At 41.7% G+C, this 23,256-nt stretch overlaps 2 protein-coding genes and 1 long non-coding RNA gene across 9 annotated transcripts in view; 2 read left to right on the forward strand and 1 right to left on the reverse strand.

Moving 5' to 3' along the window:
- The window catches only part of TATDN1 (TatD DNase domain containing 1), a 38,058-nt gene extending 23,676 nt beyond the window's left edge, over window positions 1-14,382 (reverse strand). For 3 of the 6 annotated variants that reach the window (XR_004480962.2, XM_033419836.2, XM_033419837.2), the window contains exons 1-3: window positions 14,306-14,382; window positions 4,083-4,148; window positions 3,467-3,516 (exon numbers count right to left, since the gene is read on the reverse strand). Coding sequence is in view for 2 of the 6 variants with exons in the window: in XM_033419836.2 (XP_033275727.1) it covers window positions 3,467-3,516; window positions 4,083-4,148; window positions 14,306-14,327 (138 nt within the window). In the remaining 4 variants the exon portion in view is untranslated. Of the gene's footprint in view, window positions 1-1,511; window positions 1,564-3,466; window positions 3,517-4,082; window positions 4,149-14,305 lie in introns of those variants that run through there. The other 3 variants (XM_049700541.1, XM_049700542.1, XM_049700543.1) reach the window with 3 other exon arrangements.
- Window positions 469-3,983, forward strand: LOC125961736 (uncharacterized). The gene is made up of 2 exons (XR_007472683.1): window positions 469-1,599; window positions 1,688-3,983. It is a non-coding gene; the product is annotated as an uncharacterized LOC125961736 (long non-coding RNA).
- A 14-nt stretch (window positions 14,383-14,396) lies between the features above and the next one.
- NDUFB9 (NADH:ubiquinone oxidoreductase subunit B9) lies at window positions 14,397-22,901 on the forward strand. Of its 2 annotated transcripts, none has more exons than XM_012531457.3 (4): window positions 14,397-14,564; window positions 17,530-17,722; window positions 18,284-18,397; window positions 22,677-22,901. In XM_012531457.3, the coding sequence occupies exons 1-4, from the start codon at window positions 14,464-14,466 to the stop codon at window positions 22,806-22,808; spliced, it is 540 nt and encodes a 179-aa protein (XP_012386911.1). In that variant the 5' UTR covers window positions 14,397-14,463; the 3' UTR covers window positions 22,809-22,901. The 2 variants fall into 2 exon arrangements, with proteins under 2 accessions (XP_012386911.1, XP_049556508.1); XM_049700551.1 differs by lacking the exon at window positions 14,397-14,564 and adding an exon at window positions 16,533-16,668.
- Window positions 22,902-23,256: the final 355 nt, after the last annotated feature.

The following is a 23,256-nucleotide window of genomic DNA, read 5'->3' on the forward strand; positions in this document are numbered from 1 at the left end:
TTAAAAGATATTAAAAAAAATACAAATTCCACTCATGTCACTAAATATTTTTGGTTTAGAAAATACTTTTCATAAAAATATGCTATTTATTTTACATAATGGTCTACTGTTTTAAAATGAATTAATATATAGATACAGTTGACCCTTGAACAATGTGGAGGTTAGGGGCGCCACTGAAAATCTGTATATTACTTATAGTCGGCCCTCTGTATCAGGGGTTCCACATCTACATATTCACCCAACCTCAGGTCACGTAATACTGTAGTATTTACCACTGGAAAAAAATCTGTGTCTAAGTGAACTCACAGTTCAAACCACTGTTATTCAAAGACAACTGCATTTAAAACTTTTCTGTTTTAATCTCTAATACAATATATATCAATAGATAGAACCCACATAAGAGCTCTTTAGGGTCCTCAATAATCTTAAAGAATATGAAGGGGTTCTGAGGCCAAGTTTGACAATCACTGGATTAATGTATATTGATAAAATTCTTTGTAGGGAAATGTATAGCTCTTGGCAAGGAAGCCCTTCTACAGAGGTAGCTATCAGAGTCCACTGCAGTTAGAACACCATCTTTGCTAACCTGTTTAAGGGAAAATGTCACTAAAGAGCTATGTGTTGATGGTGACTACTGAGGCAGTGCTGCTTAAGTGCACATTCTTCTGAAGAAGTGATTTAAACACACTGAGGTATATATTTTAAAGCATACTTCAAGAGACTCACTGAGCTAAAATGAAGAATTCATTCTAGGTACACACGTAAATAGAACACACAGAAAACACAGGAGATAGTGCAAATGATAAACAGACATTTTCACAGAGTGATAAACTTCTGAAATGATAGACACTGAGTATCTATTCTGCCTGTAAAACATAGTATATATTAACAAAAATATTGAGAAAACTATTGTTTACTAACACTACCTAATTCTTTAATAAAGGATGAGGTGGGGACTTGCCTGGTGGCACAGTGGTTAAGAATACGCCTGTCAATGCAGGGGACACGGGATCGATCCCTGGTCCCAGAAGATCCCACGTGCCGCGGAGCCACTAACCCCGTGTGCCACAACTACTGAGCCTGCGCTCTAGAGCCCGCGAGCCACAACTACTGAGCCCGCATGCCACAACTACTGAAGCCTGCATGCCTAGAGCCCGTGCTCCGCAACAAGAGAACCAACCGCAATGAGAGGCCCACGCACCACAATGAAGAGTAGCCCCCAATCGCCACAACTAGAGAAAGCCTGCGCACAGCAATGAAGACCCAACACAGCCAAAAATAAATTAATTAAAATAAAATACTCTGTAATGTCCTATGTGGGAAAAGAATCTAAAAAAGAGTGGATATATGTATAACTGATTCACTTTGCTGTACACCTGAAACATGTTATAAATCAACCGTATGCCAATAAAAATTTAAAAAAAAAGGATCAGGTGCCCACATCCAGTTTTCAATTATGTAAAATAGTTTGTAATCAAATCTAAGGACAAGACTAAGGGACATATACTTTCCTCTCCCAGTTTACGATGATGACGATGATGATGACAACAATGACAGCTTCCACTATAAACATAATAAATGTTGCTTACTTTATGCCAGGTACAATATCAACTGCTTTGCATTCTATATTTTATTTAATCTTCACAACAATTCTGTTTATTAGCTATTATTATCATTCTTGATTTAGGGATGAGAAAACTGAAGTCTAGAGAGATGAAGCACCCCAGGTTACAAAGCTCTGAAGAAGGAAGCTGGGGCTGGAACCAAGGTTTGTGATGCTGTAACTGTGCTTTTAATCACTACCATAAAGCTACAAGGCATTGGATTAAATTTCAGTTTGGAACCATGTCCAAGTAAATTTGATTTCAGTTCTTCAGTTCAGTCATTCCTAAATCCATGTGGGTGTTATAAATGTTAAGATTAAACTATTCATGGATGACACACGAAAACTGTCTACGAAAAATGTCTCCTGCCATATCAGTCAACACAGGATGTTATGGTCATCAAGCCCTCAGCCACTGCAGCTGCCTCAGACTGTGCACCCTGAGGAGACTCAGGATGGCGAAAAACAGGATACTTGCTCTAGATAGTGAAGGTGCACATCAAAGGAATGATTTCAATGAGCCCAGACTCTTGCATCTTCCCATATGTAGAAAAGTGCTAAATTCATTAACTTGAGATTTTTTTCTTTAACTAGGAGTAATCTTTTGATGTTCCACTACCTGTTTTTTGTTGTTGTTGTTTTGGGTATTTTGGCGAAACTCCCATATATCCTGGCTCCTCCCTTCCCTCTTTGGAGCAGTCCCTCAGAGCCACCTGAGAGGATTAGGCAACTACTAGTTGCCTCTTAAGAAGCCTGGTAATTCAGCAAGTATGCCAAATAAAACATAATTCTCAACCTTTAGGTTATGCAGTTTTTTTCAGTTGACAAAATTTAGGAGCTTGGTATTTCAGAGTTTGCAGAAAAACATTTTATAAAGTGATTTACCAAGCAAAGAATGACCACATAATGAGAAATTATGTTGTAACTTTTATCCTTATTACTTCTAAATAATAACTAATATAATTTTAGAGTTGGAGACTACAGAACTCATTTAGCCAGGAGTATCACTTTTTAAAACTGAGGTTTATTTAACTTAGAAACAGTAGCTACTAAGTGCCCTGATACACTATGGAGCTTAATCTTTTTTTTTTTTTTTTTTAATATTTATTTATTTGGCTGTGCTGGGTCTTAGTTGCGGCATGCGGGTTCTTTTAGTTGCTGCATGTGGGATCTCGTTCCCTGACCAGGGATCGAAGCAAGGCCCCCTGCTTTGGGAGCGTGCAGTCTTACCCACTGGACCACCAGGGAAGTCCCCTTTGGAACTTAATCTTATTTCTTGTGTGCATGTGTGGGCTAGCTTGCTACTTAAAAAAAATACTGATTAAAAAGAAATATATATTCAAAAAATTTGACACCAAACTAAAATTCTTTTGCTTAGAACACTCTAAAAGTAGTAGGAATTCTCCTGATTATCAAATTACCACCATAAAAATTAAAGTGTTCTCTCAGTTATTTGAAATGTTATACATGGTATAAAAGCTAAACTTGGTGATTAGATACATGTCTTTTTGATGATTGCTTACTTCTAACAAACGCTAAATTGTTACAAAATCTACTAACAGTTGCCTCTTAAGAAGCCTGGTAATTTAGATGCGTTTTAAAAAACTTTTCCAGGGAGACTTGGCCATTTACTACACTTCTGATCACATGGAAGATCCACTCACAAGGTTTGTGTCACTTAAATTGCTGAGAACAGAATATTTTGATATTTTATTTCATTAACTTGATAACATTACATGTTGACGATACATATCACAAAATGCTAAATGTGGTTTGGCTTTCTCTTCTTTTCTGCAGTATTTTAACCAAAATTTAGTTTTTTTAAAAAAAAAACCCATAAGGGTAACAAAAATGAAATGTTACCTTTTTAACACCAATCTGAACAGCTCTCTCTATTACATCCCGTAAGTCATCTGTAAAAGATGAATCCCACATTAAGAAAATGTAACTATAAATTCACTTACCCATAATTTAGTTATCCTTTATTAAAAGAAAAATACATAGAAAAATCATATTTACTGAAGTCAAATCAATACTATTTGATGAGTGCTTATCATATAAGCAAAGACCTAGTGATACTTTAAAAAAAAAGAAACCCATATAAGGCAAAATAGATGAACAGTTATCCATTCAATTGTATTTTTATTCTGTTGACCACAAAGGGGAAAAGTCTGTTTGGCTTTATGGTTTGCCTTTTATGCATATGGTTATCTAAAGTTCTATATTCAAAGTTATAAACTTCTACAGATAAGAAGGGCTTGATAACACTTTGTTGTAATAGGTATTTTATAAATGTTCATGATCATGTTTTACCAATATAGCTTATATGTGTTTCACTTTGTTTATAGTTTTATCCAAGATGCATAATAAATTCTTTAATTTCAATTGTAAGAGTGGATGAAGCTTCTTATGGTCTCCCTTGAGTCAGAAAGTTTGTCTTCACAGATAAACTGTTTACCTTAATAAAAGAAACATTTACCTTGATGCTTTTGAACCCCCCTATAAATTCCTCTGAACACAGGATCTGTCAAGTTGATACCAATGTCTGTAGAAAGCAAAAATAAAACACATGATCATTAAGAGCCTCTATTTGAAACTTTTACTTTAAAGAAAAGGTCCTGTTACTAACCTTTTCATTCACACATTCATTCATTCAAACAAAATCTAAGTGCCTACTGTTTGTCAGTCACTATGCTAGACACCTGGGATACAAAGATGAAAGATATTAAGTCCTGCTCTCAAGAAACTCACTGTAGAATTGGGAAGGCATTCCCATTAACAATTAAGAAATCACAAGTAGATACTAGCACGGTGGGACACAGAGGAGGCCCACCCAACTTAGTCTGGTAGTTAGCCCATAAGGGGCTTCCAGAAAGAATGGATTCTTGAACTGAATCTTAAAGGATGAGTTGGAATTACCCAGTAGAAGACAGGAAATTGCAGATAAGAGGAAGCAGCAAAAGCAAAGCTTCTGGGGTCTGAAATAGCACAGTGATCATGGAGAGCTGTTACAGGCTGTTCTGACTGGTGGAGAGAAGTGTAGGGAAGGGAGTGACCAGAAAAGGGCAGCCTCAGCTGTGTTACAGACACTTGTCTTTAAAATACCAGATGCAACAAGAAGCACTGATGGCTTCTAAGATTTGTATTCTGGACATCTCATTCTGGTGTCTTTGTAGAAGGTGGGATTAAAGGGGGCAAATGGAGTCAGGATAGTTTACTTGGAAACAGGCAAGAGCTCATATCTGCAATGAAGAGAACCTGAATTAGGGTAATACGAGTGGAGATGCAGAGAGGGCAATAAATTATTTATTTCCTTTATTCACCAAATACTTATGAAGACCAACACTATGTCAAATACTATGTAAGGAGTTAGGGGGTGATGAACAAGACCTGACGCTTGGTCCCTGCCTTCCAGGAATTCACAGTCTATATGGGAACTACAAATAATTCGTGATATATAAGAAGCTGGACTGTGAGCAACATGAGGCAAGAAATGTTTATCTTCTTCAATGCTGTATCCCTAGAACCTAGCACGATAGCTGGTATATAGTAGGATCTCTATACACTTGTTTTTTTAAAAATTTACTTATTTTTGGCTGCGTGGCTGCGTGTGGGCTTTCTCTAGTTGCGGCGAGCGGGGGCTACTTTGTTGCGGTGCGCAGGCTTCTCATTGCAGTGGCTTCTCTTGTTGCAGAGCACGGGCTCTAGGGCACACGGGCTTCAGTAGTTGTGGCTCGCGGGCTCTAGAGCACAGGCTCAGTAGTTGTGGCACACGGGCTTAATTGCTCCGTGGCATGTAGGATCTTCCCGGACTAGGGCTTGAACCCGTGTCTCATGCATTGGCAGGCAGATTCTTAACCACTGTGCCACTAGGGAAGCCCTCTCTATACACTTTTAAGCCTGTAAATAATTATTTTACAGCTTTGTGCTTTGGAGCACAAAGAAGTAGCACTAACAGTTTTGGCAAGAATGATGAAAAAGGTTCACATAAGAGCTAGATCTTGAAAGCTGAAGCTTAGAAGCTGACAAACAGAAGAGGCATTCTACATACAGGTGTGTGTAGGTACACACTGCATCCAGAGAACTGGAAGAGACTCACTGTGCCTGTGGAGCTGAGGTTCACAATGCAGAGCGATTCTGCAGTGCCTCTCTTCTTCTAACCTCTCCCCTCCCAGCCTTCCCCCACCCCAACATTCAGCAATGTCTGTATTCATTTCTAGTTGTCACACAGAGGGGAGTGCAATTGGCATCTAGGCTTGAGGCCATGGGTGCTGCTAAATATCCTACAATGCACAGGATAGCCTCTCACAACAAAGAATAATCTTACCCCCACACCAAGTGCTGTTCTTGATAAATCCTGCTGCAGAGTATAAGGCGACGAGGGGAATAACGAGATGTGAAGTCAGCTTGTGATGGCCATGGGCAACAAAAACACCTTCCCTATGTAAAATATACACCCTTTAGCTTTTAGCACTAGGAGAACCTCCAAGTTCATGGTTGGGTAGGACAATTGCCTACCCACAGACCCCCAAATTATTTCTGCTGAGTTTCAGCTGCTTCTTGGTATATTCTCACTGATTTCTACCAAGCTAGCCCTCCACAAGCTGTGCTGCTTCAACATTAAGCCAGACCTTGAAAGATGAATGGGAATTTGGAAAATCCAAGAGATGGTGGGGAGAGTATTCTAGTCATTTGTAACAGCAAGAGAAAGGCACAATGCAAAAAACTTCAAAGATATTTGGGCAACAGCATATATGTCAATAGAGGGTAGGAGATGAATTCACAATTGATACCCTTTATAGGGCTATTAACACACAAATGTTACCGAATACTATAAATACAAGGTAGGGGTTCAGTGGAATGGCCCAAATCACAAGAAATCAGCATCTACTTTCTTTTCAAGTAAGGAAAGGGGCAGACTGAGAAAGGAACCCAGGGAAGGGTGCAGAGGTCTTTCTGCCTGCAATACCCCTTCATACGCTCAGTCTACGGTCACCCGCCATGGATGGGCATTAGGAACACAGAAATGGCCTGTGTCTCTTCTGGCCCATTTTACCCCTTTGTGCAGCAAAGAGATCAGAATTTTTCTAAAGCAATCTTTTGCTAGAAAACAAAGTGAAAAACAAATGAAACAGCAAGCAAATTTAACTAGCGAACTTTATGATACTAATTTTAAAAACAAATTGAAGATTAACTTGGAGGCTCAGTTTATGAAGCCTTCCCGTGTCCCTGTCTCAACCCTAACAGGAATGGATGCTAAATCGTTCTTCCATGCTGAGGCCAACTCCAGGTGATGGATGCTGCTGCTTCTTAGAACCTGCCTCTTCCTGACGTGGGTCAGTCTTTGAGGCCCCGAGTCATAGTGTACATCAAAGATCTATATTCAGCTTTGGACCCAGGTGAGCCTTGGGCTTTACGATATCCTGCACTGGCTCAGCCACTAATTTCTTCCTTTTTACGTAGGAATCTCTTGTGACTTATAGCTCTTGGCCCTTTCCTTTCTGACATGTGGTTTGCCTGAAGTGTATTCCCCAGCCAGTTATTAAAGCTGCTTTCTATCCTCTGATGAATAGGCTGCTTCACCTTAGTCAAGTTTGGTGAAGGGGCTCAGGATGTCACCCCAAAATATGCTGCTTTGCCATATTGGTTATTTTGAGCTGAAGGCACTTAAGAAACAGCAAATGCAGGAAAGGATCCCTAATCTCTCCTTTTCTACCTAAAATAGGTCATAAAATTTCCCATGAGAAAGGTACTCTCCCTGTACCAGGAACAGAAGAACATTCTTATCACCAGAGACTGGGAGTCAAGTGGAAATGGATCTGTACAACCAAACCCAAAATAACTCCTATCTTCCATTAGTTTCCCCATTTTTTCCTAGTCACTGTCCCACAATTTGCATAACTTAAGTCCCTTTGTCTTATCACATCCCCACTTGGCCGTTCGGTAAGCTTTCTGGTCTAAAAGCTTCTTTGGGTCTTCATTTTCCTTTTGAAAACTCCCATGTATGTGAAAAAAAAAAAAAAAGTATGCTTTTCTCCTGTTAATCTGCCTTATGTCAGTTTTATTCTTAGGCCCAGCCACAGAACCTAAGAGGGTAGGAGGAAGTTTTTCCTCCCCTATGCAGGCAAGTAGCTTCTTTTTCTGGACACTGTGATTCACTTCTGTCTCCTCTCTCCTATCCTGGGTGGCCTCTGGGCCTCTCACTCCCCACCCACCGACTCCCCAGAAAACACCAACGGAGTGATTAAGATAATTAACAAGTCAACATAGAGGCGTCAAAGAAAAGTTCAAATTGATCATCAAAAAATATTCAATCTGTGAGCAACTTCCAAGAAATACAATAAAATGGGGAACTGCAGTTTTGAAAGACAATGGGCTTTGGAATCAGAATTCTTGGAATTATGACTCATCAGCTGAATGATTTGGGGGCAAATGAGTAGGCCTCTGAGCCTCAGTTTCCTCACTAATAGGGAGGGTGGGCATAAAATTTCTCCTTCCAGGAGTGAAATGTGGCTCAAATTGGAAAATGAATGTGAAAGTATCTTGCAAATTAAAAGCCTTATAAAATGTAATTATTATTAGTATTATTAGTATTATTACTGGGCACAGTATAAATTCTGTAACATGCGAACAACAAATGGAATTTTAGTCAACATTAGCTATACTGTCATACTACGTTAAGTGGTTAACACTCCCAATCAAGACCTCATTATTAAATAGCCAAATGTAAGTCAGTTTGGTTATGATTCAGGATGCAACCACGAAAATAAACCAGTCAAAATCCTATTTATTTAACTTGTTCGAAATGTTCTGATATATAAGGGACAGTATCTTTTAAATTCAAAAATTCCTATCAGATGTATGCCTACTGTCAGTAAACTAAAAAAATTAAATCCTGTACAAACATCAACTTCTAGCTTGAAAAACTAAGTACATGAGAGGTAAGGGTGAGAGAGCACGACAGGAAGAAAAAAAGGCAAAGCAGAAAATCACTAACTCTGATTGGGGGGGGAATACTGAGGGATTCATACATTTAGTGGCATGCCATCTTATAAGGATAAGCAATGTTTCTTTTCCATTAATTTTCTCCTTAATTAGCTGGCTTTAAAAGCATTACTGCATTACTGCTAAAAACTGTTGCCAGTATTAATGAGTTTTGTTTTTCAAAACAATAAAAGAGTGGAAAACTGTTTGTAACCAAAAGAAAAATACATCTCCAAACTGATGCCTCACTGGTCTCAATGAACCATGTCATACCACTGTCACCATGATCTAGGGATACAAAGGGACAGCAAGTAGAGAATTTACGATTGTTTTAGCCTTTAGATATAACTTCAAGTTTACAGGAAATAAAAGCGATTAGAGAACAAGCTAACCACCACTACATGGCAGACCAAGTTGCTTCTGCAAGGCAGTGCCATGAAGAAATGCGCTAGATCAAGGGGTTGGCAAGCTACGGCCTGCGTGCCATTGTCTATTTTTGTTTGCCCCTAAGGTAAGAATCATTTAAAAGTTGAAAAAAAAAGTCAAAAGAAGAATAGCTCTTATGACATGTAAAAATTATAAGAAACTAAGGTTTCACAGTGTTCACAAAGTTTTATTGGAACATGGCCACACCCATTTGTTTATATAGTATCTATCTATGGCTGTTTTTGAGTGACAGGTCAGAGTTGAGTAGTTGCAACAGATGTATGGCCTGCAAAATAAAAAATATATACCATATGACCCTTTAAGGGAAAGCTGGCCAATTTCTGTGCTAGATTCAAAATCTGAAGGACACTCAAATACATGGCTCCAGATTGGATATTGTTTTGGACAAGACCACCTTGTAAAAGAGGCTCCAGAGAGATCCTTTGCCCCTTCTTCCATGTGAGGACACAGTAAGAGGGCACCAGCCACGAACCAGGAAGAGGGTCCTCACCAGAATGTAATCATGCCAGCACTCTGATCTTAGATTTCCCAGCCTCCAGAACTGTGAGAAGTAAATTTGTTGTTTATAAGCTACCCAGTCTGTGCTATTTTGTTACAACAGCTCAAAACGGACTAAGACAATCTATGGCATCACCTTCTCTCTCAATCTGTATATACCAAGTAGGTGGATTTTATCTCCTAAGCTCTCAATCCGTGCACTTTTTTCCATCTCCACTACCACCATAACACCTGAAGCAACCAACTCCAGCTTGGATGCTACTCTGACCCCCTTTCATTCTGTTCTCCACCTGACTGAAGGTTTCTTTTCATTCATAAATCAGATCATGGTACTCTTACCTGTCACTCCTGATACACCCTTAACATGGTAGGATCTTAGCTCTGCAAACCTCTAGCTGATTCTGTACAATTCTCCCTCCTCCCTCAACCCCTTCCCCATTTCTCTCTGCTCCAGACCCGCTGGTCTTCTTTCAGTTTCTCAAAAGTGCTATGCACCCTCCTGCCACAGAATGTTTGCACAGGCTGTTGTATTTGGAACCTTCCCCCTGCCTTCCTTTGCCTACTTAACTCTTAATCTTTCAGAGCTCAGTCCAAGTGACACTTCCTCAAGGAAGCCTTTTTAGACCTCCCAGTCTAAGTTCTGTTCCTCATCAAATGCCCAGAGAACCATATTCCTTTTCTTCAGTGCCCTCTTCTCTGTCACTGTGGTAAAGTCATTAGTGCACTTAAGAGGCTGTCTCCACCACTAGACTGTAACCTAGTTTCTACCCACCACTGAGTCCTAGAATTTAGCACATCAGGTGGCACACAGCAGAGATTCAGTAAATATTTGTAGAATGAATGAATGAATGAATGAATGACCAGGTTGCTCAAGGGAATCCAAGACAGGGAATAGAAAATAAGGTCCAGTCCCTAGCGAGATGGGATTTGTAAGAGATGGCCAGCAGCCCCAATCAGCCTGCTTCTAGGGACACAGGGCAGGATCAGAATCCCATTAAAATAACACAACTACTGATAAATCTTAGATACCTAACAGCCCCCAGCTGGTTGGCCCCAAGGGGTAGTTGCTACTAATTACTGCCAGCTGCTCACTGGCTCATTTGGTGGGAGGGAGTGCAGAGGCTACTAGATAGGAATCACCTTAAACCTATGCTTCTCAAACGAGGGGTATTCCAGAGTATGTAACACCCTGAGATTCCCTGGAGTATCAATTTTACTTTGGAAGATTTAGGAGATAAAATACCTTTTAATTTTAAAAGGGCACTATGTTATTTCAAAGTTAAACGCAGGACATCCAAAGAAATGTTGTAAATGCATCCAGATTTACACATCACTGCTGCCACCCCATCACCCCTGGTGATGTCCTTAAGTGACCTTTGGTGGGTGAGTTTCAGAGCATGAACCAGCCAGCACTGAAAAGAGAGCTTCCACTCCATCCCAAGTTCTATCAGTTTGCAATGATTAAGCATAGATTCTTATTGCTTTCAGACTGAGGATATAGTCATCTGTGGTATGATACTCAATGTCACAGAAATTAGTCTCAAGTATAACCGAGGACACAATGTTGAAGTGTCCTCTAGGAGGGAGCAATGTTTCCCATAAAACACAAATACATCTGCTTCCCGCCCTCCTTCCCCACATTAGAAACACTGGTTGTAGTTGTAAGGGGCAGCCATTGGTTACGTAATTTGAGAAGGGGGAAATTTAGGATTACAACCTGGTGATAGTCAGCTGTCCTAAATCAAAATCTAAGGCTGCTCTTATAACACTGGTTTTTCTATTACTATTATTAAATTTAAAAATTTTTGGCTGTGCCAGGCGTCTTGTGGGATTTCAGTTGCCCGATCAGGGACTGAACCCGGGCAATGGCAATAAAATCCCCGAATTGCAACCACTAGACCACCAGGGAACTTCCTCCACTGGTTTAATTCTTCATGCAACTGTTCCATGTAAAGCTTGTTCATGGACCAATTGTCCATGGGCCTAATATGTTGTTTTCCAAAGTACTGCTCATGACTATTTTGGGCAGAGATTTGATTAGTGGGTCATAGGCAGAACTTTTTAAATGGCATGGAATAAATATTAACTATCAGTAAGTCACAAAACAAAGATAGAATGTATAGTATGATTCCATTTTTGTTGTAAAAAACACATCGAATATGTTTGCATATTTCTATGATTCTGTATAAATTTTAAAATATGGGAAGGATATAAACTTTAGACACCGGTTACCTCAGGAGAGTGGAAATGAAGGAGAGCATACAAAAAAAAAATTGTTCCAATTAAGCCCACCTTCTTTAAGAAGTCTTTTCTAGCTTATCTGGTTGAGATTCCTTTATAAATTTTCTTACAAACTTAGTACTAAAATAACACATCTTGTTTTACCCACTCATTCATACTTCCATTGAACAGTCACTGTACTAAGCCCCTGGGAAACAAAGATAAATACCACCAAGTACCTGCCTTAAAAGAGTGTGGTCTAGTGGGAAAGGCACATACATATTTTAATTATAAAATAACGGGGTGAAGTAAAGGGTAGAGTTATGTAGTCTTAAAGAACAGGTAAAAATCAAACAGGCAAGAGGAGATTAGAGGCAGAGGGGACATTACAACCCCAAACTGCCACTCTAAAACCTTATCATAGGCAAGAAACAGCACCTCCAAGTGTTTATAGAGCATAAAAAGGATGAGGCCGGAAAAGCGGGCAGGACCACACCACAGAAAGCTCTGTATGCTATGTTAAGGCACTTCAACTGTCCTGAGGACAGTGACTGAAAGATTTGAAGCACAAGAAAAATGTAGCTGACTTGGTTTTTATAAAGACCACTCTGGAGGCTACACAGAGCATGGATTTAAGGAGACAAAACCTGAGGCAGGGATTTAGTTTTTTTATTACAATACAAACACAAACCTTTAAAAGAAAAAAATAATTGTCTTTTGTGAGGTGTTTCATGGCTCTTACCCCATCTCCCCCATCAATTATATCACAGATTGCAATAAACAGGCTGAGAGACACCACACCTGGATAGTGTCTAAACCTCTGATGACCTTCCCATCCCCCAACCCCACCCCAGGCTCTCCCACAGCATTTTTAAAAACCTCTTTTGTGGCACTTTAACAATGTGCTACTTAAACATTCTCCCCTGCATTTGCTTTAACTGTACATACCTCTCCAGTCTGAAAACTAACTGCACCACTAGATTCTTTATAATTCCACATACTTAGTACAATGTCTCTGTAAAAAATACTGCCTAAAGTAACTGTTCTAAGTTTATAATCCTAAGCTCTCTCCTGAGTGCCAGGCATTTCCAATTGCCCAGTAAATGTCTCCACCTGGATGTCCTGTAAGAATCTCAAATTTAACCTAATCCAAATGGATCTCGTTATATCTCCCACCCACTGCCAAACTACCCATGCTTCCATTTCATGTTTAGGTAGGTATTTATCCCAACACCGAGTCATCTCTGACTGTTCACTCTTCCTTACCTGCTATAAACACTCAGCTGCTAAATGCTGCATATGTACCTCTCTTCCATTTCTCTCTCCCTTTTCCAGTGCCCTTGTTCAAGCTCTGAAATGCTTCCCTGTCTGTCCCTATGACCCACCAAACCTACACAACAGCTGTCTACCTTACTAAAGCAGAGACGTGATCACTGTCGTTTTCCACCTTCAGGTAGCTGGAAACTTCACAAAGACAAGGATCATGCCCAGCTTCACCCACTGCTGTATGCCATAGCTCAAGGCTCCCAATATGTAACTGGCATTCAATGATTTACTTAATGAATGCTCCTTGTCAAAAGCCTTCAGTGAAGCTCTACTCTATACACAGAAAATTAAACTCAGCAACACATTCGAGTTCCAAGTCACCCTTCCAATCCTAGCTCTTACAACCTCCCCCAGGCTTTCCTAAGTCTGGTACTAAATATGCTTATTCCTTTAGTTTCTATCTAATTTCCCATCTCTTGTTCTACCGATGCCAAATAGATTACTGTACTTGCCAAGTATAAAACTTGTTTCTCTTCCCACTGTGTGTGTCCTCCAGTTCCCCCACCAGATGGTGATGCCAGCAGAGCAGGGGCCGTGTCTGTGTTCCTAGGCCAGTGCCTGGCCCACCAGAGGCGCCCAGTTACTGTGATATGAATTACTGAGTCAACGAGTCCCTCGAAGCCATCTTCCTCTCCGCCAAAGAAACGGGAAACCGCGGGGAGGTGCACGTGGGATGGAGGAGAACATAGTGACAGGCCTTTCGTTTGCTTTTTAGTAGTTTTATTTCCTTTTTTTTTTTTATTGAACACAACACATATGTTGGAAAAAGCATAAACCGTAACTGCGCAGCTCGTGAATTTTCACAAAGCAGCACACCCGTGAAGCCAGCACCCATACTGAGATCCAGAACATTACCGACACCCAGAGGCCTCCCCTCACCCTCCTCCACAGAGTGCACTTTCAACCCTCAAAAAGCCGGACAGCGGGCTTCCCTGGTGGCTCAGTGGTTGAGAGTCCGCCTGCCTTTGCAGGGGACAAGGGTTCGTGCCCCGGTCCGGGAAGATCCCACATGCCGCGGAGCGGCTGGGCCCGTGAGCCATGGCCGCTGAGTCTCCACGTCCGGAGCCTGTGCTCCGCAAAGGGAGAGGCCACAACAGTGAGAGGCCCGCGTACCGCAAAAAAAAAAAAAAAAAAAAAAGCCGGAGAGCTCACGTCCTGGGCCCTGGGGCCGCGGTGCGCGAGGCCCGGGAACCGAAAGAAAGGCCCCAAACCCGGGAAAAGTCTTACCTACGAATTTGAAGCGACTCATGACTGCGGCCCCAGCTCCTCCCTGGCGGAAGCGGAAGCGGCCGTCCGTCGCCCCGCCCGCCGGAAGCCCCGCCCCCTCGCCGCCGGCGTCCGGCTTCCCGGCATACCCCGCGGCCGCTGAAGGTGAAGTGGTAGTCATGGCGCTCTCGGTGCCGGCTGCCTACCTGACCCACCAGCAGAAGGTGCTGCGGCTTTATAAGCGGGCGCTGCGCCACCTGGAGTCGTGGTGCATCCACAGGTGGGCGAGGGGGACCCAGGGCGCGGGGAGGTGACCCCGGGGACCGCCACAGAGGCTGAGAGGCTCTGGGGACCGAGCGGCTCAAGGACTTCTGGGACGGGGTGGGAAGGCGGCCCCTTGCCCCGTGGAGCCCTCCCCTAGACCCGGGTTCGAATGCAGGTTTCGTCGCCCACATCTGGGACACTTTGAAGACTTGTTTATTTGGCCCGGGCCTCAGTTTTCTAATCAGGAAAACGGATGCGGGACCCAGCGCAGAGGGTTGCATGACGATTAAGAGAAAGGAAGTGCCAAACATGGAAATGGTCATGCCTCCAGCGCTCACTAAATAATAGCTTCCTTAGTGACTTTCTCGTTCCTGGTACTGGTACTTTCTCGTTCCTGGTACTTTAGTTCTCACAACTCTGGGTGTTAGGGATTATTTAGCCTTATTTTATAGATGAGAAAATAAGAGGCTAAAGTAAGAGGCAAGAGACTGACTTGCTCAAGGCCCAGCAGCTGGTTAAGTGGCTGAGCCAGGATTACAACTCAGGTGTCTTAACTCCAAAACATCATCATCACCCCTCCCATCAGCTTTTCTCTTTTTAGCTTCATTCAGTCCTTTTCATTAGCGTCACATCCCACCGAATTCTTTACCTCCCACATAATTCTCTACTTCTTTCCTCCCTCTGTCCATCTGGGACTAGTCTTAGAACACAGTCTTAAAACATATAGGTTTTCGTGATGTAGATGCAATGCATGGTGGGGTGACAACCCAAGATGTATGAATGCCAGGCCTCCGTGCCCTTAGCAGAATCCTAAAACCTAGTGTCAGGAGAAGGGCTTCTGAGAAAAACCTCTAAACAATGGGAAACTGAGTACATCTGGAAGAGTTGTGGAGAGGATCCTGGAAGCCCAGATTGTATATTTGGGATTATTGTAAAGTCATTGACCTACTTCTCTTTGCTAGGCAGGAAGATGGCCAGGTTCAAGGCTGTAGGGTTAGTTACTTCCCTAATTCTTTTATTCATCTGAAAATTTGCAATTCAGGTTCTGTGGTGGTTGACAAAAGTTAATAAGGCTTCTTTCTCAGCTGTAGCAATTTATGGATTAATGAGGAAGATGGACATATAAACAAACAGATAACATACAGAATTATCTTTCATAAAGATGAAGGAAGTCAAGCCATCAGGCATTCAGGTATTGTTGAACTACATCTGAGAATATTAATATTGGAGGAAAGGATAAAAGTAGTTACTGTGATAACACTGACTCGTCATTTCTTTAAATCTCACTGACATTTTTTCTCGGTACTTGCCTGATTTTTTTCCTTCCATTTGCCCTCATAGTGCTATTTGTTTTGTGTGGGTCCATCCTAGGCCCTTGGTCATTGCTGTGTATACTTTGGGCAGCCTCATCTAACGCTGGGACTTGAGTTACCACCTATGCTCACTTGTCTGTAGAGCTGTATTTCCAGCTGTTTGCTAGATTACCTACAGTTCTCTAAAACTGAACGTATTTTTCTTTTCACTACCTCATTTTGATTCTCTTCCCAAATTCCCTGCCTCAGCCAATGGCATTACTAGTAATACAGTCACTCAGCTTTAAGTCTTAGCATTATTTTCAAGTACTCCCTACTTACCCCTCTGCCAACAACATACATACTTGTATGCCGTTGGACACTGATTTTTGTAAATTCTCTCCCCAGTGTAATAATGTTCGTAGCTTACGTTGGGCACCAAGGATGTACCAAGCACTGTCTGAAGTGTGCTGATATGTTTTAGCTTATCCAATCTTTAGGACAACCCTAAGATATAGATACTGTTATTAACTCTTTTATGGAGGAGGAACCCATGGCCTAAAGACTTTAAATAATTTACCCTAGGTTACACAGCTAGGAACTGCAGAGCTGAAATAGTCTTAAGCTATCTGACTCCATAGCCTACTCTTGTAACTTTGTAGTCTAAATGTTTTTCTCTTCTCACCATCCATCACTGTTGCCTGCTTCAAGCCCTTGTCATCTGTGGCCTGGATTATCAAAGCCCCATTACTACTGAGCCATAAAAAAGAATGAAATAATGCCACTTGCAGCAACATGGATGGACCTAGAGATTATATATTAAGTGAAGTAAGTCAAACGGAAAGATAAATATCACTTATATGTGGAATCTAAAATAAGGTACAAATGAACTTAATTACAAAACAGAAACAGACTCACAGACAAAGAAAAATTTATGGTTACCAAAGGGGAAATTGGGGGGAGGGATTAATTAGGAGTTTGGGATTAGCAGATACAGACTACTGTATATAAACTAAACAACAGGGTCCTACTGTATAGCACAGGGAACAATTATTTAATATCTTGTGATAAACTATAATGAAAAAGTATATATATCTATGTATAACGGAATCACTTTGCTGTACACCAGAAACTAACACAACATTGTAAATCAACTACAATAAAAAATAAAAAAAAATTTTAAAGCCCCGTAAATGATCTCTGCCCATGGTTTCTTCTAGAACCTGACCGAAACTTGCCTAAGGTCAGGCAGCTAGTGTCAGTCAGAATTGAAACCCAGGTCTGTCTGATTTGAGCAACACTCTTTGCACCATGTATCAGTAATACGTGCCTTCTACATCTTTGTGTCTCCAGAATTTAGCACAGTGCCTAGCACAAGGTAGGAGGAAATGCAGTAAGTTGTCATTGAATGAATGTTGAATGAGCCTACAGAGGCGATAGAGGAGACAAGGGAAAGGGGTTAGGTTGTATTTATCAGTAATACAGTAGCTTTTTGTTGCTGGTGTTTGGGGTCTGTCAGGGAAGCCGTCGTAATGATGTGGCTGCTCCATTGACAGGGTCCAGGGAGGGGCTGGGAAGTCACGCTACTCACCTGAAAGGTGTTAGTGGAAGTACTGCCTCTTGTCAGACAGTAATACTACCTAATTGAGTAGATACCATTTCTAATCTCCAAAATCATTTTGGTTTAAGGGACAAGTACCGGTACTTTGCTTGTTTGATGAGAGCTCGGTTTGATGAACATAAGGATGAAAAGGACATGGTGAAGGCCACCCAGCTGCTGAGGGAGGCAGAGGAAGAGTTCTGGCACTGTCAGCATCCTCAGCCATACATCTTCCCTGAGTCTCCTGGGGGTACCTCCTATGAGAGGTACGAGTGTTACAAGGTAGGTGAGGACCACAGGTGTCTCAAATCCCGAACCTCAGCCTTGGAAACCACTTGCCCTTTTAGGGGCAGCTAGGACATTTCTTTCCTGACAGTTAGTGTCAGTTTTCTCTCTCCCAGATGCCATCACGACTTTTCTTTCCCAATTCAGTGCCAAGGTCTTGCAGTAAACTTTCCGGCAAAGCAAAGTGCTAAAGGAATTGGTAAATAACTCATTTTTGGACCTTAAAGTTAACCAATTTCAATTGGTGCTTAGTATTCTAAATGATATTTCCAAATAACATACAGCCACGTTGGATCTTTAGAGAACTCAGGTAGGGGAGGAATGATGCCAGTTCTCTTTGGACTGACCTTGCTGTTTTTCATCCCTAGGCTGTTTCACTCTAAGGCATTCTCCTTTGTCTCGGTCCTCTGCTGTTTTGCTTAGTGTCAGAAACAGTCTGATACTTGGAATGGTTATAAAAATGCACCTTGATTTTTGTCTTCTGTCTCTTGAGCAGGCCTTACCCTTGACATGTAAATGTGTCCTGTGGAATGACGCCGTGATTTCCTCTCCTGACAGGTTCCCGAGTGGTGCTTAGATAACTGGCATCCTTCCGAGAAGGCAATGTATCCTGATTACTTTGCCAAGAGAGAGCAGTGGAAGAAACTGCGGAGAGAAAGCTGGGAGCGAGAGGTGAGTCTTGCCTGTGTTTTACCATGTAGTTTGGCCCACATGGTCAACACCTGGAAGGAGCTGAGGTTTGGTTCCCCACGTGCAGAGGTCCAGATTCCAGCTCCGACAGTTACTCTGGCCCCTTGCCTCTCAGATGTACTTTCTCTTTCAAGTGTGTTAAATGTAACATTTACAGCCATCTTAGAAATAGGTTAAAATGTGTTCCCTGGTCTTCTGGCTTTTCTGTTCTCTGATTTTGCTTCTTCCCTCCTTCCCCTCCATAGTCCTCTGCCTGACCTTGCTCTGCCCTACAGTCCCTTAACCTTCTCCACCAGCACCTTGGGTATTTTTCCACTCATGATGTCTGATTTATATTTTAAAAAAGTCAATCTTGCTGTAGTGTGAAAAATATATTGGAGAGGGCAAGTGGAGAATTGGCGAGACCAGTTTGGGGTTATTGCAGTAGATTAGTCCAAGGATTATGGCAACTAGCACTAGGGTGGATGCAGTGGATATGGAAGGAAGTAAATTCAGGATATTGTCTGCAGGGATGTGAAGAGGGATTGGATGGGGGGTGGGGGTGGTGGGTAGTGAAGGACAGGGAAGAATCAAGAATGATTTCCAGGTTTTAAACTTCAACATCTGGAGGATGGTTGTGGTGTTTATTGAGATAAGGAAGAGGGGAAAAAACAGATATCAAAGGGACAATCAAGTGTTCAGTTTTAAATGTTAAATTTACGAATGTTAAATTTGAGAATCCTGTGAGACATCAGGTGCAGGTGTCAGAGGGTAACTTTGGATGTATGAATCTGGAACTCAACTCAAAGGAGAGATTTGAGCTCAAAATAGAAATGTGGGAGTTATCAGTTGTTTTAAAAGCCACAGAATGAGGGTCTCTTCTGGGTGCCCTCTCCCCCATAAAGGAAGTGGAGGGAAAGCCACAGAAATGTTTGAGATCCTTAGATCCAAGAGAAAGTGTTTCAGGAATGGCCGGGGGATTTCCCTGTCAGCCCAGTGGTTAAGACTCTGCACTTCCACTGCATGGGACATGGGTTCGATCCCTGGTGGGGGAACTAAGATCCCACATGCTGTGCCACATGGCCAAAAAAAAATAAACAAGAATGGCTGGGGCCAAGTCATCTTTGATTTGATGGAATAGAGTGAGTACTAGAAATAACATCCAAAGGTTTTGGCTACAGGAAGGGCATTAGTGGCCTTGATTAGAGCCATTTCTATCACACGAAGACTGATCAGAAGGTGAGGAAGAGTAAACAGGAGGGAGTGATGACTCTTGAGAAGATTTCCTGAGGAGAACGAAGAAATGGGCAGTAACTGGAGGCTGGGGGATTACTTTCTTTTAAGATAAATGATGCGTATATGCTGATTAGATCTGGGGTGAGGGAGAAATTGGTAGTGCTGAAGAGAGGAAAGTTTTTGAGAAGAGGGGTGGGATCCCAAGCATGTGTGGGGGCCTTTGGAAGGAGAAGGGATTCTTCCTCCATTCTAATTGGACAAAAGATGTGTATAAATACATTTGGGTTAGAAGTTTTGATGATGGGGAAATGACAGACTTCGATGTGATGGCTTCTCTTTTTTAAGTGAAGTCAGGAAAAGCCAGGAAGTGGGCAAAGCATGTTTGGAGAATGTGGAAAAGGTGTGATAATTGTGGGCAGAGGATGAGCTTGCTGGAGAATAGTAGTAAGATTGCCATGTGGTGGTGAAGGCCCATGTGAAGTTGGGAATAATTAACATGTTGTGACACCAGTTTGTTCCAGTATTTTTTTTTCTTTTTAGCAATACTGAGCTGTATGGTTGCAGGTTTGAAGGTAGACGGTGTGGTTGTCCACTGTCAAGAGTGACGAGGAACTTATTTGAGAGGGAGTGATTGTCGTGATGGAATCTAGCTGGATAAAGGAGGGAAGTAGACAGAGAGGCTGCTGCAGAAAGAAGGGCAAGTTGGGTGTGAGGACCTGTGAACTGGCAGCATCTGTGAGTTTCAAGAACTATTTTCAAGGGGGCATTTAAGCAAATGAGCTGGAAGGGGACACTGGTTGGATAGTGGGTTACTTAAATTCATGATTTTGTGACCAAGGAGGGCAGTGTTTTCTAAGAAGTATGTCAGCATTTGGGAACTCAAGGCATATTGATTCATGGAGAGCAGCAGATTCATCCTGCAGGTGGTCACTGTGATAACCACTTCTCCCCAAAACATTCCTCCTTTACCAGTTCCGTCTCTTTGACATTATTAAACAGCACATGTGCTTGAGGCTCAGATTAGCCACAATCCAGAGTTGGTTTTTTTGGAGGAAGCTTCAAAAAATCATGGATCTGGAAAGTGGGTGTCTTAGGTCTCCTCCTCTATTAGGACAGTGATGGTCTCGGAGATCGCTGGAAAAGGGGTAGCTGGGCAGTGGGGGCAGAACTGAGCACACTTGTACCTGTGATTTCATGTTATTTCTTGTCCTCATTGCTATTTGGGGGGCTTTTAAATTAACATCCCTAATGTATTCAAATTGAAGCTTCTTAATAGTGCTTTTGGAGACCTCTTAGCTGAGACACAAAAATAAACATTTTTGGGGAGAAGAGGTGGGGGAACCATAACAAGGGGGAATTGGAATGGTAATTGTCAGGGTTTTGCTTAATGAGTAGGAGGTGGGGTAGGAGGGTTTGTTCTCAGCATTGCTGTTTTAAGAATGGGAAAACATTTAAGGAGAACAGCTTTTGTGTCCGAGTTAAAATGTGGGCATAAAGATAATGCAGTTATAGAGTCCCTCCCATCAAGCCTCTTAAGATAGCCTCATCCACCAGAGGGCAGAGAGTAGAAGCAAGAAGAACTACAATCCTGCAGCCTGTGGAACAAAAACCACATTTACAGAAAGATGACAAGATGAAAAGGCAGAGGGCTGTGTACCAGATGAAGGAACAAGATAAAACCCCAGAAAAACAACTAAATGAAGTGGAGATAGGCAACCTTCCAGAAAAAGAATTCAGAATAATGATAGTGAAGATGATCCAGGACCTTGGAAAAACAATGGAGGCAAAGATCGAGAAGATGCAAGAAGTGTTTAACAATGACCTAGAAGAATTAAAGAACAAACAGAGATGAACAATACAATAACTGAAATGAAAACTACACTAGAAGGAATCAATAGCAGAATAATGGAGGCAGAAGAACGGATAAGGGACCTGGAAGACAAAATGGTGGGATTCAGTGCTGTGGAACAGAAGAAAGAAAGAAAGAATGAAAAGAAATGAAGACAGCCTAAGAGACCTCTGGGACAACATTAAATGCAACAACATTCGCATTATAGGGGCCCCAGAAGGGGAAGAGAGAGAGAAGGGACCAGAGAAAAATATTTGAAGAGATTATAGTCGAAAACTTCCATACATGGAAAAGGAAATAGCCACCCAAGTCCAGGAAGTACAGCGAGTCCCATACAGGATAAACCCAAGGAGAAACACGCCAAGACACATAGTAATCAAATTGGCAAAAATTAAAGACAAAGAAAAATTATTGAAAGCAGCAAGGGAAAAACGAAAAATAACATACAAGGGAACTCCCATAAGGTTAACAGCTGATTTCTCAGCAGAAACTCTACAAGCCAGAAGGGAGTGGCATGATATACTTAAAGTGATGAAAGGGAAGCACCTACAACCAAGATTACTCTGCCCGGCAAGGCTCTCATTCAGATTCGAAGGAGAAATCAAAAGCTTTACAGACAAGCAAAAGCTAAGAGAATTCAGCACCACCAAACCAGCTCTACAACAAATGCTAAAGGAACTTCTGTTAAGTGGGAAACACAAGAGAAGAAAAGGATCTACAAAAACAAACCCCAAACAATTAAGAAAATGGTCATAGGAACATACATATTGATAATTACCTTAAATGTGAATGGATTAAATGCTCCAACCAAAAGACACAGGCTTGCTGAATGGATACAAAAACAAGACCCACATATATGCTGTCTACAAGAGATCCACTTCAGACCTAGGGACACATACAGACTGAAAGTGAAGGGATGGGAAAAGATATTCCATGCAAATGGAAATCAAAAGCTGGAGTAGCAATACTCATATCAGATAAAATAGACTTTAAAATAAAGAATGTTACAAGAGACAAGGACACTACATTAAAAAAAAAAGATAATGCAGGTATATACAAACAACACTTTTCAGTAGTGAGGATCAGGGTGTGTCATGTGACACAGTAGAAACAATGCCGACACTTCCCTGTAGCAGAGAGATTGGACAGTCAGTTCAACTCCTTTTCTAATTGTTCCTTCCTTACCCCCCCTTCTAGGTTAAGCAGCTGCAGGAGGAAACCCCGCTTGGTGGTCCCAGAACTGAAGCTTTGCCCCCAGCCCGAAAGGAAGGTGATTTGCCCCCACTGTGGTGGCATGTTGTGACCAGGCCCCGGGAGCAGCCCATGTAGAGAAAGAGAGGAAGATGCCTCACCAGTCACGCTCGCAAGTGAAATAAGTTACAGGACATACACTTGCCCTAATAAAATAACTCCATATGGTTATGACTGACGTGTTCTTCTGAAGAGTAACATGATGCCAGGTGACTGGGCCACTGTCGTTTTCTTAGGGGTTGTGCATATAAAGAAAAGTACCTGAAACGTAGTCAGATGTATTCTGTTCTTCCCCATTAAGTCATATTGATAACACATGCAATCGAGGGAAAACTGCAGCAGAACCAGATACAAGGTTTACTCTGAAGATTTAGTTGAACAAACTTGAGTTGAAGGCTTAAACTAGCTATGGTGACTGGAGGGCATAAGAAGCCAAGAAGAGGCACGCCAGTACTGAGGACATAAGATTCCTTTTCTGTTTTCTAGATTCCACTAATGGAATTTTAGCTCTGATTAAAGGACTACT

This window comes from Orcinus orca, chromosome 17 (genome assembly GCF_937001465.1).
Source record: "Orcinus orca chromosome 17, mOrcOrc1.1, whole genome shotgun sequence".
NCBI lineage: Eukaryota > Metazoa > Chordata > Mammalia > Artiodactyla > Delphinidae > Orcinus > Orcinus orca.

Bases quoted from the DNA above. Each gene is read 5' to 3' on its own strand.
- NDUFB9 (XM_012531457.3), top strand. From the start codon at position 14,464: ATGGCGCTCTCGGTGCCGGCTGCCTACCTGACCCACCAGCAGAAGGTG. The intron at 17,723-18,283 runs GTAGGTGAGGAC...CTCTCCTGACAG, and splicing joins AGAGGTACGAGTGTTACAAG to GTTCCCGAGTGGTGCTTAGA. The intron at 18,398-22,676 runs GTGAGTCTTGCC...CCCCCCTTCTAG, and splicing joins GAGAAAGCTGGGAGCGAGAG to GTTAAGCAGCTGCAGGAGGA.